Raw genomic sequence first — 17,028 nt, 5'->3', positions numbered from 1 at the left:
CACCTTGTGGTAAGGTTGGTTGCGCTGCTATTAAAAACACAAGCCATCACACGCTACCAGGCATTATTAACGTACATAATAGTGGTCATAGTGTCATTTCTGTATCAGAAGATGCGGAAAACACAGCGCACCACCACTTTTGTAGCTCGTATGCTGAACACGTATAACTAGTTATACTGTTGAATTATTCTACAATGCGCTTTGATGAAGACTGCATTTTAAAACGACCAATATATCCAGTTATACTACCAAACTGGTACAGGGAAAACCCTTGACATGTGTCCACGTGTACTGTAGGTCTTCGGGTGAATGTTTCATGTATCTTGGAGCTATTTCACCTTTAACCAAACAGAAAAGAAGCACACGTTCAAACAGTGAGGACATGAACCTGAATGTAGCCTGAGGCCTGTTCTGTTCCTAGAAGCAGGTTCTGGTATGACAAAAAAAAAAAAAAAAAAAGTTCAACGCAAAAATACAAACAAAACAGTAAACAGTTACATTTATATTTATTCATAAAAATACAAAATGTTACATTTTATTTACATGATCTGAAACCACTGAGCTGTACAACAGTTAAAAAACACCACGCACTAGTGACTGTCATCAAAGTGAGCCGCAAATATTTTTGATATTCTTTCAGTCTCCTTCTTCATGGATGACGGCGACATGTTAGGACGCTGTCGAGGACCTCTGTGAGGTGGGATGCTCGGCCCCTGGGAAGATCAAAACAGAAATATAGATGCAGTGTGAGTGGCGCAGCAAATAATGAGCCTAAGAACATGATTTTCTATAGTGTATTAGAAAACAAACAGGCGTACTGCTTAGTCAAAGGATAATGTATTGCGTTTGAGGTGTGCGTGGTTACATATGAGCGACTGCTCAAACAGAGCAAGCCTTGTTCTGGCTCAACAGGCTCGTCTAGTGTCTCCATGCATTACTTCAAGTACAATCTGGAGATCAGCAACAAGTGACTAGTTTGAACCGGCTCTTTAAAAAGGTCCTTCCCTCAAAGACGGGCACACCTCCCACCTCAGACTTCGGTGCCTACACATGTCTGATATCTCCACACACCCTCCTTGAAGCTGGAGTCATTTACAATGGTGTGATGCAGAAGTACATATCCAGCAGACCTATTAGACGCTGGGAAGTACTCTGGGGAAACGTGTGCATGATATTAGTGCGCGTCCTCAGTTGTACATAATATCAACAATGAATACCTTTTTTTATAATGATACCATAAGGCTGTTTTTAGAGTCAATTGACACTGCTATCGGCTCAGCCGTCTCCATGTTGGGTGTCGTGTTGAGGTATGCTCTGAAGTCCGTGTCGAGTCCTTTAACTCATGATGTGCCATTTCAAAAACCAAACTTTGTTCAGCGCAGTGTGCAATGCCTGAGCCCTGACAGTTAATGATGCATTAATACTAAGGGCAGAAGGGAGTGTTTTATTCTCTAAAGAAACAACCTACGCATGCATTCCTGTGGTTACATCATAGCAGTGTTCTTAAATAGAGTGAACTGGAAGTGACACACGGGGTAATAACACACCTTATTTTGTTGATCTTAAGACCGTTCAAACTACTTTGTCAAACTCTTTTCCCAAAGCTAAAGGCTACGGACACAACGTGACCGCGAAAAAACATTAAGACTTTAATAGAGACCGAATGAGGGCTGATAGATAACACATGACACAAAACAATATATGTACCCATGATCTTATTACAGTATGTACAGCATCTTGTTTAAATATTTGTACAAGTCAGATAGTGGGTGGGCCCCAAGCTGTTAATGGTGGAAGTTAAATTATACGACACTTGAGTTGATCCAGTGTCAGTATTCTTGACAGGTCTGTGTTCAGTATGCGTCACGTGTAAAGTGATCTATTAATAACAGTCTTTGCTTGGCAGTTTGGCCCTGATGTCAGGTAATACATATTTCCTATAGGACTGTACGAAATGTAAGAAAAATCCTGAATACTAAGAAGTTATAACTGAAACAGAGATATTCCGGGACTCAGTGAGAGGGGAGTGAAAAGTAAAAGGTGAGAGGGAGCGAGTGAGTAGAGCTGCTGACAAATACTCACCGGTTCACTGGCTGCCTGGGAGAAAGAAGGAGCTAAACGTATGACTCTCATAGATGCCTCCAGTTGGTGAGAGGGAAGGAAGAAATTAGGGACCTCCATAGGGACCAAGCTGGATGTTGAATGTTAAAGAAACAATTAAATATAGTATGATGGCCTCCCAGTTAAGATCAAAGATTCATGAGATAAAACTGGTAAATAACAAGAAAGGACATTTTAAAACTCACCTAATGAGTCAAAGTGACAAACAAAGACTTTAGGTCTTTAGTCAGCTATAGGTGTTCATTCGCCTCAACTTCCTGTGTACCAACTGTACTGGCGTTAGCTGCAAACAGACTGTAGGTTACATTTTAGGAGTGCGTCTGAGTGTGGTTTTTAAAGTTCGTTTAAAAAAAGCAAATTGTTGAAACATTTTGATCTTGTGGGGAGACGTCTTCGTCTCAATTTGCGCCGCTCCAAGCTATAATTTGCATCTTCCCACGCAAAGTCTGAACAAACAGCAAACAGTTCCAAACTAAGTCACACGAAGAACCAGTGACAGCGGCTGGCTGCATCTGTTCATGACATTACACCTGCATGTCACAGGTGGAGCAGACTGAGTGTTCTCAAATGATCCTCTAAAACAAATGATAACAGCAACAACTAATCTGATATCCAGGCAGACAACAACAACAAATACAGATCAAGGATACGGTTGGAGTGGAATGTTCACGGAGCATGAAGCATCATGGGTATCTATGGTGGGTGATGAAGCATCATGGGTATCTATGGTGGGTGATGAAGCATCATGGGTATCTATGGTGGGTGATGACGCTCTGTCACTTGACTCCTCGTTGGGGCTGTTGGGCTCTTGTGCTCGTCTTTCATCTAAAGCTTGTAGTGTCCTTTCACCATCTCTCTCTGTGTCTGAACCGTCTCCCGCTGATCCATTAAAACTGTCACTTTGTTCACTTTCTTGTCGTCGGTCACATTTACGTTTACCATCGCAGTCACGAGTTACCATCTGCCTTCTCTCGTCCTCATCTTCGCTCAGAAATGGCTCCTCTGGCGCCTCCAGGCTCTCCAGAGAAACCAGGTCGGGGTCTGACAGGATGCTGGTCCAAGGACTGGTTTTGTCTGTTAAAGAGGTCACCTCATTGAGAGGCCTCGGCTTCACCACAACCTCCTCGTAGTCTTCATCTTCCTCTTCTTCATCAACATCATCAGCTTCCTCATCCTGTGCGTTACCTGTCCCGTCTTCGTCTGTCCCGTCTTCGTTTTCCTCCTCGGACACAGTAACCTTGTAGTTGCGACTGTCCTTTTCTTCCTCAGGCTCAGAGTCGGTGTGGTCTTCAGACATCTTTGGCGAGTGCAGAGGAGACACATCTTCTTGGAAAGAATTTGAAGCTCTGCGTGGACTGGAGACACTCTCAGGGAGAGTCTGAATGTTGTCGTCTCCGACAGGGGAAGTTGTTGAGCTGCTCTGGGGATCTGAGGGAATCGTTTCTAGGTGGTTTCCTCGTAGACCTGGATGGAGAGGACAGTAAAGATTTGAGCAACATTGTCTTGAGAAGAAGAGGCTTATTTATTATCATTTCATGCTCTCTTTGTTTTTCAGTTATTAAGTGCATTCGAGGTCACAGTTTTAAGGAAATACTTTTTCTCGTTCTTTGTCAGTATTCTCTAAAAGTCACCACTTGACGGAGGTGTTTGTGACGTGTTCATGGCTCAGCAGCTAGGCTGTTTAACTCTTTCCGTCCGTTGCGCAACGACTGGCACCTTTTCACTTTGGAAAGTGGCTTGCGGGTCCGGTTGTGCCAGCTTTACAGCATGCCTCAACTGGACTTTGCCAAAAATCTAATTTTAGAATTTGATGCTTTTCTTTAAGTGTTATCTTTAAGTTTTGGTCAGATAAAACGAGCAATTTGAATTCATCCCCGTTGGAAAGTATACAGATAAAATAATTAATTGATTAATCGAGAAAATAATGTGCAGATTAATGATGGAAACAATCATTAGTTGCAGCCTTAAAGTACAGTATAATAACTGTAATGGCATGGGTACTTTTAGAGTGACAGAAATGCAGTGTCGACTTTATTTCACTAGTTGAAATTTCAGCAGCACTGAAGAAGTCAGTAGGTGATGCCTCCATTCATGGTACAAGTGTGCAAGCTTAACAGTAGACTGTCCACAATGAAGTCTGGGTCAACTGTTCCAGTTTACCCAACCTTCATTGGGTACAGAATGATCTGCCCATGCCCAGTTTGCTAAATAACCTGCCAAGAATGATCTTTAAATGGTAAAATGACAATATATTGGACATTTAAGAAAAAAGGAACCATCATTTATAACAGTTTTAAATGCTGAAGTTATCTCACTTGAGATCTACTGACTACTACTGATGGAAAACATTTCTGGTAACTTCCGACCCATTAAGTGGACGCCCTTAATCATGTAGAAGAGCTCACCACTAATGATATTGTTGACTTGTCCAACTAAGTGGTTGGACTTGAGAAGAAGCTGACATGTGTCCGTCTCCGCGTCCCTCTGTTCCTCATGCTTGGCGTGACGTTCCTGCTCACTCATGGACGGGAATGTGGGTGTTGAAATCTTACGGCTGAAGTATCTCTGGATGTTGTCCAGCTCACTCAGTTTTTTCCTGTAAAAACATCGACGTGTCTAGTCAAAGCTAATGTTTGTTTGTTTTTTTTAAAAGCAAATTGTAATGGACTGTATATCTGAGGAATGATACCTGAGTGCTGAAAACAGAAATGAGCTGGAGGGATTGATGTCAGCAGCACTGCTGCCACAGACAGAATGAGCTGCTGTTTGCTCCTGCAGACTCTGATGGTAATGACGTACGTTGTCCATGTGCTCAAAGTGCCGGTCACTCTCACCTGACCTGAACAGAAGTACAGACGATGAGTAAATACAATGTGGAGGCTTTTTCTTTTTTTTCTTTTTTTTACACCCCCTCCCGTGGGTTTTCTCCTGGCATGCAGGTTTCTCCCAAATAAAAAAACAAAACAAAATCAAATCAATTCAAAGTTCTATGTTTCTACCTCTCTAATTAAATATCGTATTAACACAAGTGTATAACATGATGGTGACTATAAAGAAGAAGTACTGGAAACATATTTCATACAGTCTTTGGTAATTGTTCTACGAACCTTTCAGAGAACAGCCCGTCCGTGTGGTCAGGTGACGAGATCTTCTGCTCGGGGTATCGGCTGATGTGAGAGGGGAAGCTGCTGTATGTGGCTGTGGTATGGTAGCTGAGAGGGAGTGCCTGGAATAAAGCTTGCTAATAAAAAGATGAAAAAAAAAAAAAAATCATCCATCATGACGACAGACATGAACAAGTTGTTTTGTTTTTTACTGTATGTATGAATACTTTCTCTCACCGGTGAATTTTTGGAAGCTTCTTCATTCACAGTTTTTCTCTGTTCCCTGAGATCTTGGACGCCCGTTTGTGGCGTGATGGACACTTTCAGCTGGCCGTGACACTGACCACTGAAGTCTGTGATGTTGTACCAACCACACACTGACTGGAACCCACAGACTAAGGGAGACAGGTCCACAGAGGCAAATCCAATAACCCTCTCTGTTTCTATGGAAGAAAAAAACAACCCAAGAGTGAATTGATACCTCAGGCAGATCAATGTAATATACATCATGAAGTGAAACTGCTTCCTGTACCTCCTTTGTGCCAGACTTTGAACACGAGAGACTGTTGTGGATCGACAAGTAGCTGCTTTGAAAGCCTGTAAATTGGATACAAATCATCAGCCTGATATGTGATCGTTCCGATCATGGAACTCCTCAAAGATTTTAGTTAATGTCTGTTATATAACTCAACCTGCACTCATGTTGATGGTCCCACGCAGGGCAGTCAGTGTTGGCTATGACAGCTGTGGACACTGGTTCAGCAGAGTCTGCAGTGACGTACGAAACACAGCAGCATGGTGACCCTTCACTGCGCTCTGCTAAGGGACAGCCTGCCAGAGAAACACAACACACAATATTATCAATGATAGTGTAAAAAAAAAAAAAAAAAAAAAAGACTTCAGGTCACAAGCTCACCCTTCAGATTCAGGTGCATGGCGCGGTCCACTGCAACAGTCGCAGGGAACGATTCATCCGTGCTCATTTCTGTGTGCTGCACCGATGTGATGTCTGGAGTTGTTCTGGAGGATTTATTCTTGTGTCTGCTTTGTGATGTTCTAGGTGTAGTGGGCGAGGGGGCTCGAGCTGCTGCTTCCACCTTTTCTGATAAGAGCTCCCCCTGGCTGTCTGAGTCCACTTGGGGGTCAACTCCAGCAGGGACTGTCCCCACTTCCACGGGAACAGAACCTGCTGTCAGTGTGATGTGCACCCTGAGAGCAGCCCCTTGTAGATCTGCTGCTGAGCGTCTGAACAGTGGATACACTCCTGTAAAGAAATACAGCCATAATGTTACTACAGCAATAACAAACAGTTAAATTATAACACAAGTAGTCATTTCTTACCACTGAGAGTAAGCTTCTGCGTGGGTGTCTTTGCCAGAGAGGACAGGTCGACAAACGCTGAACCCACCAGTCGGTCTGTGTCTCGGGGCCTTTGGGTTTTGTCTTTTGTGAAGGCAACCCACACCTGAACCTCCAGCTTTTCCTCTCGAAGGTACCACGTCAAGGGCTGAGTGCTCCTCAGCTCCACAGCTCTCCTTTCCTGGAAAGCCACCGTGGCCTGGCCAGCCTCCTCAACAGAGGGGTGTTTCATCTGGGAGCAGAAGGCCTCCTGGTCGTAGAACTTGTACCTGAAGTAGCAGTAGGTGGAGCGCTCCAGCTCACTGAGGCCCGGCAGAAGCAAGCAGTGGACAGGTATCCACGCTCTGGGCATCGAGAAAGTCAAAGACATTTTTCTCACGCCGTCTTCCCAAGTTTCTTCATCAACTTGTGTTTCATTATGTGTCATTTCCCAGCTCAAACCCTGAGCAGCTTTAATGACTCTTTCCCTGTCTGAGTGGTGGGCGAAGTTGGCGGAGATCTCGAGGCCCCCGGCCAAGATGTGCTGGTGCAGAGATGAGCTTGTTTCCTGAGGTATATACACTCCAAACCAGCCAGAAATACCTTTATATGTGGAAAAAGAAACAAAAATTACTGTGTTTTTGTCAGAAAACCTACTGGACCCAGCATTTACCGAGAGTGCAGCATACCTGTTCTTTTATGGACGAGATCAGCGAGAGGTATTTTCACTGTGCCCAAAACCACATCCTTAGGTTTATAAGTGTGCACCGCTGCAACAAATATCACAAAACAAATTAGTAACTTACAGATATCATTGACGAACATTTACAAAATCACTGCTTCAAATCACTTACAATCTATAGAATGTGGTAAATAAAACAAAATGAGCTTTATACACCTTTGCGACTGTCTCTGTTCCAGACAGTGAAAACAGCAGAGGCTTCCTCCAGCTGCTCAGCCAAGCTGCAGGTTTCTCCACTGCTCCTCACAGACAGCAGATCACAGGTCAGCTCCATGTGGTGGTCGAACTCCGGGCAGAAGGTCCTGGCGGCTACGCGGGTGCACCTCCTCTCACTCTCGGGCAGGAAGGAGAGCTCCACTGTGATGTAAGAGTTCACTCCCACCCCGGCAAAGTAGCTGAACCTTTCATCTTGTTCTGATAAAACCCTGAAACAGAAAGGCAGACGCACAACACCAGATTGAAGGCAGTGAGGCCGTATCTGTCCAACGTTTTATGTTTGATAGCATTGCTAAGGGGAATTTCAACAAATAAAGCTGCCAATAGGACAGTGGTAGAGATGTACCTTGCTGCGGCCTGCAGACCTGATGCTCTGTGCACTTGAACCACGAGTGTCACAACACGAGAGGCAGCTCCTTTACCAGTCTGACGTTCAGGTCTCACTGGTCGGTGCTTGTACCGAATGCACACATCTAGGAAGCCTGAGAAACACAACGATCAGCCACAACTTATAGAATACTAAACGTGTCAATGCATTATATCATTGCCATTACTCTGAGTGTCTGTGTACCTGAGGGCTGAGGCTGATGTCCTGTGGGACTGTCTCTCCTGGGAATCAGGGGCAGGGAGAAGAGTTGAGCCTCATTAGGATGCTGTCTCTGCATGGTGACCATGGCACACAGCTTGGACAATGGAAGCATTCCTTTGGCCACAAGCTGGTCTCGAACGTTTGGATAATAATACCTACAGACACACACAATCCTTTCTATGAAACCAGTAAGTGTGAAGCCATATTAAGATATGAAATTCCAATAACAACCACAGACCTGCACCAGACTTCAAACTGGACACCCCCTCCACTGCTTAGGCCTTGAGTAGAAAGAGAGCTGAGCAGCAGCCTCTGAACTGGAACTCCTTCAGGAGCCAGAAGCACATGAGTCTCAGTGTGTCCAAACACCGGGTCAGGGACACAGAGAGTTGTGGTGGTACGAAACGGCTTCAGGTTCACGCCTGTTGGAGACGAGATACAGGTCAGACTGACGCAGAGGGAGGAAAAACGTCTTGGGAAATTCTTTATGGTGAAGGTTTTAGACAATCAAATGTCCTTACTACTCTCTATGAGGCTTTGGTCCAATTTTGCAGCAGGGTCACTTTCCTGACAGGGGAAACTGTACTGGACGTAGCAGTCAGCCTCACCCCAAACTGTGGACTGCAGAGGTGTCAGCCCATCAACCTTCTCCACTCTTATCACAAACAGATGCTCTCTCATAGGTTCCTCTTGTGCTGCCATCACCTGAGGGGGAAACACAACAGAAACAAAGACGACATGCACTTAGTTGACAGATGTGACATTTCTGAGCTGACGAAGCTGCACAGAGACACATACAGTTTACAGTAATGTAAGAATTCGATGAGTCTGAGCCTTTTCAGACAATACTAGTCCGAGACTTCAGTGTGATCTCAAATAATCCACATGAATCAAACAAAAACAGGCGAACATACTTCACACATACTCAATTATTTTTAAATATCTAAATATAAGCAGTGTGTACTGACTTACTGACATTTTCGGTGATGAAAAGTGCTTTACACTGTATTTTCCTCTCTGTGGAAGTCAGATTTAAAAGACATGCAGTCTATGGCTGTAACTTATCTATGAAATCACCTCTTAAGTGCTTAGAAATTATGTGATGATGGAATAATATAATAGTAAATTGCATTTGCGACCATGTGACGTGACTTGGAAGTGTGTTCACAGTGTTTCCCAACATAACCGAGAGCAGTCCATTAAAAGAACTCTCATCCGTTGACTACCATTTCAATGTTAATATGATCCTGAGCATAATTTAGCTCTTTCACGTGGCAATGCTTTCCCTTTTGGGGAGCTGTGATAGATAGACTGGTAGTTTGTTCTCAGGAAAAAAAATCACAACAACACTTTCCAGGACATTTGAATCCTAAACTTTTTTATGAACCTTGGAAGGTGCTGCTGATCTGCAATTATCTGTTTGACAAGAACACATACACAACATGCTTTGAGCATTCTCTCACAGATATGAACACAGACCTTTTTTCCTGAATGAGGCTGGCGATCAAGCAGATGAACTGGTCTCATGACATGAGACAAGCAGTCGTAATCTTCATCCCTTGTGCGCTGGAGGGCAACTATTTGCTCGGATCGGCCCATAGCCAAAACCACCCTGAGGTGTCCTTTACAACTACCTGAGAACACGTCAATGACTGGCATGTAGCAGTCCACCCCTAAAACAGGGTACTGTGCCTGGAGAAGAAGGTGGGTGATCTTTGGATCCCTGGAGGGAAGAAAAACAGAGAGGAGGGTTACTCGTCTCACGCACAGCCTCACTGTGTTATGGGTATGTTGGAGTCCACATTTAAAATGTGTGTGGAACATTCCTGGAGTTTCATTCTGAGAATTCAATAAATGTAATGCATTGAGGATAAAAGACAATATATGCTATTTGGAGGAGTAGCATAGCGCCTCCCGGAGGGCAGGTTCAATAAAAGAGTGAAAGATCCACAATGCAAATAAGTTTTCTGTTGATTACTACTCATTTACTCTAAAAGTTGCCAACAACACTGGAAATATCGAGTGAGACTTTCTTTGTCAATTCAAACCTAATCACAAAGTTTAAACATTCTAAGAAAATGTGTTGTGTCTCTACAACTTGCCTGAATGACATGTAGAACTGGTGGAGCGGTAATTTAACGATGCCGAGGAGTCGATCCTGCCCTGAACTTCCCGTCTTCTGCCACACCTCGATTACCACCACATTATTCTTCATCCGCTCCAGCAGCTTAGTTGTTAAGGCCACAGGCGTCACCTGAGACAAGGGATGAAGACAAATAAATAAATCATGTGGGTCACCGGGATTCTGCATTTACAAAGTAGGAGAATTCTGCTTCCTTTGAAGCCTAATAACACATGTAAAGATGGTTACAAGCTTTGATCTCCAGGGCTAACCTGAACAAAGTTGAAACAGGGATTCGCCTGACCCCAGCTGATGACAGATCTCGCCGTCTCATCACACCAGAGTTTACAATTCAAGTACACGTTCGGAGCCTGCATGGGCCCACAGTTGAAGTTCTTTCCATCTGGCACCATGAGTAACGTATGCAGCAGCACCTCAGAGTCCTCCTCCACCTGCTTGCGTGACATACGAGGAGATGTGGGGAGTCCGGGGTGGGGAGAGGGTTCCTTCGAGGGTTTCTGAGGAGTCCAAGCATTCAGCCTGGGATCTTCAAAGGAGTGAGCTGGAAACTCCTCTCTGTCAACGTCAACATGTTGAGACCTGGAGCTGGTCTCTCTCTGCCGACCGGGTGCAGTTTGTGAAGGTGATGCGTCTCTCTGAGCCACCTTGCTTCTACTTTTTTCAGAAGGGAAATCTTTGTTGGCTCTAACAAGTTCTAGTGAAACCTGAGAAAAACAATAGTATTACTTCCATGAAAGTCACTTGGAAAACAAATATCAGGCTTGTAAACATAAACTCAAGTAGATTACCTTGAGAGCTCCAATCTCCTGTGTTTCCCCGTCTCCTTCCACACTCTGCACAGGTAAGAAGAGAGACTGACTCAGCTGCTTGCTCTGCAGCAGACAGCGCAGCGGGTGAACTGCCTCGCCGATGGGAACCGGCTAAAAACAAGAGAAGCCAAGGTGATCACCAGCACTTTATTCGTTTTACACGGAAGCTCTAGTTCATATCGAGTCACATTTAGAAGTTGTGCTAACGGATGAACGTTATCATTTATTATTCCAAGAAAAACTCACATAAGAAGAACACATTTAGGTACTTACTTTCTTTTGATCGCTCTTTCGTGAGTAAACCTTGAAGATCAGATCAGTTTCCCACCATTTTTTCACTGTTGCTGTACTGAAGTGGACAGGAAACACAGAGTGCTGTTGGAACTTCACCGCTAAAACACAAAGAAGAGTGAGTCAGAGTCAGTCCCAAACCCGTACCAGTGTTTCTCACTCAGATAGGTTAATAAAAGTTCATACTTCCTCCTGCGACTTTACTGGCAACAGCTCGGGTCACCTCTCCGTCTCCACTGTTTCTACGATCATGTCGACTGGAAGTGGAGGCCATTGGGAACACGTACTCAATAAAATATGTGCTAATGAAAAAGAGAGGAGATATCACAGCCTTTTATTTTTTTTTACTAATAACTGAAATGTTATTTCAAAATAAATGTTTCACCCACCACTTCTTGCTGGTTAACGGTCGAGGAGGTTTCCCTTTGCTTGAGGTCTTTCTAGGTGTGGTGGTTTTGCTGCCCGTAGGTACGGTCAGGGAGTCGATGGTCACTCTCGCCAGTCTGATCAAACTCAGCAAAGTCAACTGCTCGGCACTAACGCCAGGAGGAATACCACCAGCATCTGCAGACCGCTGAGGCTCTGGGTTTGAACTGGACACAGTCAAAATAAGACGGATAAGTGTCTTAAATGTACAAAAGGTGGTACGTTTACATCGAGTCTATTCTCATACTGTATGTTTTTTTTCTGTGCTATATGTCTGATCTATATCCTGGTACCTTGTGTGAAACTGGTTTAGTATTGAGGAAGAATGCAGCAGTTGGTCCACTAAAAGTGCTTGTTTTTGCCACTGACAGGATAAGATTGTTAATATAAGTGTCTTACAACATTAAGACGATCTTCTTGGCTTTTTCTTTCCGTTACTGTGTCATGTAACCAGACGACAACGGTGAAAATGTGAGTGAGAGTTGGAGAGACGAGTGCTACGGGACACTGGTGTGTTGTGTGAGAGTACAGAAAGCTAAGCTTTGTATTACTTAAAAGATTTTCTATGGTGGTTGCAAGGCAAGATTTAAAACGAGGTAAAGAAGAACGTTGTATTTCTCTGTATGGTCTGTACACGTATAACAACAATCCCAGCCTGTCAGTTGCAAAATAAAGCACTTTTAGTAGACGTAAATTAACGGTGAGTGATTACGTTGCAACCAGTTTAGCAGCTACCGTCTGCAACAATCTCCCTCAATACTGGTCCAGTTTCAAAAACTATTGTTCCCATTAGTCACTTAGACAGAAATAACAGAAAAAAATAGGGTTTCCCTTAAACAGCATGTACAGGCCCTTACCCTCCAGTAACCCTGTGTTCAGACTGTGTCAGCTGTTTTTTACTCGAGGACACTGTTCCTTGGCCCTCCGCCTCAGTGTCCTTTGGTCTAATATCTGACATCTAAAAGACAACAGAACAATACAAATATTAAGAATACTGACAGTGCTATTACACATAAAACATGCTTTTTCCCTGACAATCATCAGAAAATAGTCGACTTACTGGGGTTTTGTAGAACAAATTTTCCAGTAAGCTCTGATCATATTGTGGATCGTTGAGCTCACTGTCCCCGCACACACTGCTATGACCAGACAGAGATCCAGGGAAGGAGTCATCTCCATCCCAGAGAGGCAGAGGAGATGTGTTTAAGCTAAACAAACAAAAATAAAACAGAAAAAGTACAGATCTTGGAAAGAAAAAACTGCTTAGATTACATCTCAGGAAGTCGATGAGCACTTAAGTACCTGCCGAGGAGCAGGTCCACAGCTCTGTTGTCCATGTCAACAGGACAGTCTAAGCTGCAGTCTGAGATTACAGCAACATCATCAGAGTGCTTGAGAGTTGAATCAGCATGAAGAATATTTTGAAGAAACACCCCAGCGGGAGAAGGGAAGGGCCTGCAGACAAAGGAATTATTATAGAATGCGCATTATAAGATGATGGAAAATGTTGTTGTTGTTGTTGTTGTTGTTTCTTTTACAGACTTGGAAGGTGGCAGGATGTTGTCCTTTGGGAGAGGTAGTGGGGTGTCTCTCAGAGCCGGGGCAGAATCCATGTCACATTTCAAAGCTGATACCACCATAGCATTTCTGAGCTTGTTCCCACGCTCTAGAATAACTGAGATGAGAGAAAACGTTGGGTATTTGTGAGGAGACAGTACATTTTGTGTGTTTATTGTTACTGTGTGTACATCTGATGAGTAGCCAGGCTGCAACCAACCTGACAGGATATCAGTGGTTGCTTGGCCACAACGCTCCTGACTTGAAGGATTCACAGCAGTTTGACTGTTCTGAGATCTGTTTGTTGTCGGCATCTGATTCTCCAGTGACTCTTCTTTGTCTTTCTGGGCATTTTGGAAATATAAGTGGTCTTTCCCTCTGAAAACATTACAGCGAGATATACAGTAAGATTATTATGCTCAGATTTAAACTTCCTACCAGTGGGCTCTTATTACAACGCACAGGCAGTTGAGTATGAATGGTATCATCACAACAGCAACAACTTCGAACCTTGGAGTGTTCCCACTGCTGCTCACAGCTGATTCTTTCCCACTGCCAGCTGAGCGCGATCTGGGCCGTGAGGGCACAGCCAGTGTGGTGATTGGCAGTTTTTCGATGCTGATATCTGTGATGGGACCTGAGCTGCTGCTGTCATAAGCTTCAGTAAGAGGCTCCAAATTAATGGAAACCTGAGGAGGTAAAAACAAAAAAGCTAAGATGTGGTTTTAACACTGTTTACTACTGCGGATGCAAAATTACAACACCGTGCTCAATAAAATCAATCGTTTGTTTGTCATTGGATACAAGTATGTTAACAGAGGTTTTAAAAAGCATTATGCATCCAATGTTTTAGGTTCCCCTGCCTTTCAAAGTTACTTGTGATGCTCTTTTGGTCACAGTTACAAAAAAAAAAAAATCACAGCCACAGAACAGCAACCCTGCAGCTGGTAGAGATTAATTGTCCTGCCTAACACACGTCTCCATATTCACTACACTTCAGTGTATCAAACATGCACAAATGTGGTTGGCAGGTCAATGTGAATTCAGGTTTCCACTCACCTGTAGCTCTCCCAGCTTCTCAGATGTGGGAGATACAAGGGTGTAAAATCCACTGATGGGGTGTGACAGAGAGAGACGAGAGATGCCCGCAACCTCAGCCCGTGCGATCGGCAAATGATCCGGTTTGGTCAGAACTTCCAGCACCAGCGAGCTCATATCTGTTCATCAAAGACAGGTTAGTGGCTGATTTTAAACATTTGAAACGTAAACATATCAAAGCCTTCTTAAGTTACCCGTCAGATATGAGGTGAACTGCTTTGGCCCACAGCGGATGGGGAAGCGGGATGTGGTCTTGATGGTCTTCTGTGACGGATGTGATCCATCTCTCGGAAAGAAGTGCGTCCCGTTTGAAGACTCTCCCCACCAGCGCAGCCTGACGAATGTTGCAGATGGAGGCTTGTGAACGGTCCATAACACTCGGCTTATTGTCACCCGCAGGAAGCATCGTAGCTGGCCCTCGACAAGAGGAGGGAGGTTGGTGGCGGGGGACACATCGCTGGGGACTGCAAAGAGTTATTTTTATTATAACAAAGTCAAGATACAAACAATGCAAACACTGTAAATACTAACATCAGAGATAACCATAAACTAGGACAAGTAAGAGTGGCATTTGCTGCAGGTCTTAGCCCGATGTTGGCTTTTCTGTTTTAAGGTATATGTCAGAGAAAACACAGTTCAATGGCTTTAGGATCAACTTGACACTTTTACATGCAACCGGTGCAGACACTGCTTACAAGAAATATCCATAATTGATCCCTCTGGGCTACTGTACCTATCCCTGAAGCAATATTTGACTTTAAAATCAGTTATCTTAACAGGTATGATACCACTGACAATAATGCATGAACTTAGCACTTTGAAAGTGTCCCGACACTATTCCACATAATATAATATTAAGACGTTTTAAACTACACAGCAGGAAATACCGATATCGGATTAAAAGACACATTTCTACTAAGCAACAGACTAACGTTTTAGTTGATATTAACGTAAAATGTAATACTTCGCTTTCAGCATCCTTTGGCAAACATACAGACTGCGTAACAAGTTAATAAACAAATGCTTAACGTTCCTAAGGCACGTTAACAACATTGACAACACATGCAAAAACAACACGAACCAAAAGAGAAAGTGAGCTCAACGTAACATAACATTAGCTAGTATGCTAACATCCGAGGCTAATAACGTGAGACTGACAGCTGACGCTAACAGCTACTAACTTAGCTATACTGCTAGCAGGTAGCTAAGCTAACAACAGTTTACCTTTTATCTTTTTGCTGCTTCCAGCTTTGACGGACCTCTGTCTTCTGCTCTTCATCCCGCTGCTCAGTAAATAAAGATGGTGGATGACAGCCTGGCCAAAGCAGTGGGTGAACCGTTAGCAGGCATGATTTGTATCACACTCAAGGTTACTAATAATCCGTTTAACAGAGCTGCTTGTTTGAACTGCCCACATCACACACACACACCAACACACACACGTGCGGCAGCGCGCAAAACTGTTTCTGAGCAACAAAGTCCGAATGTGCCGCGCCTCCGCTGCCGCTTCATTTCACAGTTGCATTCTGGGAAATGCAGTTTATTGTGTTGTGGCGGTCAAAAAGTAACGTTTCTGCAGAAAGTTTCTACACATTTTCGTGGCGATAACAGTCTTGCATTTAGGCATGTTTGGTTCAGATCTAATTTATGACATGTGCCTGTATAATATTCTACTTATTCGCTTAAATAATAATTTATAGAACCAGATCTTGTGGAAAATGTTTTAATCATAATATATTGTTCGATATTATAGGCCTAAAGGTATATTCAATTTGTTTAGTAAAACGAAATAATAATAAGTAAAACTTAACTTAACTTTATTTTTTCATTAATTGCATGAGTTTCACTTTTTAATAGTGAAACATATGCTTTTGTTTAATTACCGTCATTGATGTTTACCCCAAATTGCATTTGACACACAATTTTTTATTCAATGGATTTATATGGCACATTTGCTGGCAAGGGGAATACAGAGGCAATCAAATAAAACAATTCATCAAAAGTAATCCAACATGACTGCAATGCCATTAATGCATCCAAAATATATTGAAAAAGGTCAATATTATGGTTTCACACATTGTGACCCACATTGAGAGAAAAATTGCCAACTAACCATAACTGCATGTTTTTAGACTGTGGGACCAAAACATTCAATTACATAATCCAGTCAACATTCTACAAAAAAAAAGAAATTATAAATTATTGTGAAACTTTACAATAACAGCAGCACAAACATTTCAAGTTTTCACTGACACCATGCAGCCTTCTTTTACATCACCAGCAGAGGGGAGCAGCACTGATCTTTCCATCACTGTACAAAGTTGCTCACTAACAGCAATTTGTGGTGATTTTCTGTCTTAATCAAACCTGAGATTAAAAGAGGTTTACAGTATCTCTGCTTCACTTCATTTAGCTGTTGCTGTGCAGCTTCTCTGCAAGGCAGCGTTGTATTCAAGTCTATGTTTCCATCAGTTGTGCACAATAACTAACTCTGTAACATGTTATCAACGACATCTCAAATGGTTGCATGTCCCAGTGTGTTATAAAGTCTCCCTTTAAATATGCAGAATTACTTGCAAATGTGTCAACGTAGG

At 43.2% G+C, this 17,028-nt stretch overlaps 1 protein-coding gene across 1 annotated transcript; it reads right to left on the bottom strand.

Annotated features, from left to right (window-relative positions):
- Positions 1 to 497: 497 nt before the first annotated feature.
- c2cd3 (C2 domain containing 3 centriole elongation regulator) lies at positions 498 to 15,844 on the bottom strand. The gene is made up of 33 exons (XM_079165916.1): positions 15,659 to 15,844; positions 14,629 to 14,898; positions 14,396 to 14,553; positions 13,847 to 14,025; positions 13,557 to 13,714; positions 13,322 to 13,454; positions 13,082 to 13,234; positions 12,840 to 12,987; positions 12,637 to 12,737; positions 11,743 to 11,946; positions 11,540 to 11,655; positions 11,336 to 11,454; positions 11,042 to 11,173; positions 10,505 to 10,957; positions 10,213 to 10,364; positions 9,590 to 9,833; positions 8,632 to 8,815; positions 8,349 to 8,532; positions 8,093 to 8,265; positions 7,868 to 8,003; positions 7,462 to 7,730; positions 7,253 to 7,333; positions 6,567 to 7,166; positions 6,142 to 6,489; positions 5,918 to 6,056; positions 5,758 to 5,822; positions 5,463 to 5,668; positions 5,229 to 5,362; positions 4,811 to 4,960; positions 4,527 to 4,717; positions 2,772 to 3,585; positions 2,083 to 2,191; positions 498 to 713 (listed from the first exon to the last, which is right to left on the bottom strand). Exons 1-33 carry the CDS (start codon positions 15,711 to 15,713, stop codon positions 591 to 593), a joined length of 6,681 nt encoding a protein of 2,226 aa, XP_079022042.1. The 5' UTR covers positions 15,714 to 15,844; the 3' UTR covers positions 498 to 590.
- Positions 15,845 to 17,028: the final 1,184 nt, after the last annotated feature.

The sequence above is a fragment of the Pholis gunnellus genome (assembly GCF_910591455.1).
Source record: "Pholis gunnellus genome assembly, chromosome: 9".
Classification (NCBI taxonomy): Eukaryota; Metazoa; Chordata; class Actinopteri; order Perciformes; family Pholidae; genus Pholis; species Pholis gunnellus.
The sequence above is the reverse complement of the archived record's forward strand: the minus strand, read 5'-3'. Positions and strand labels throughout refer to the sequence as shown.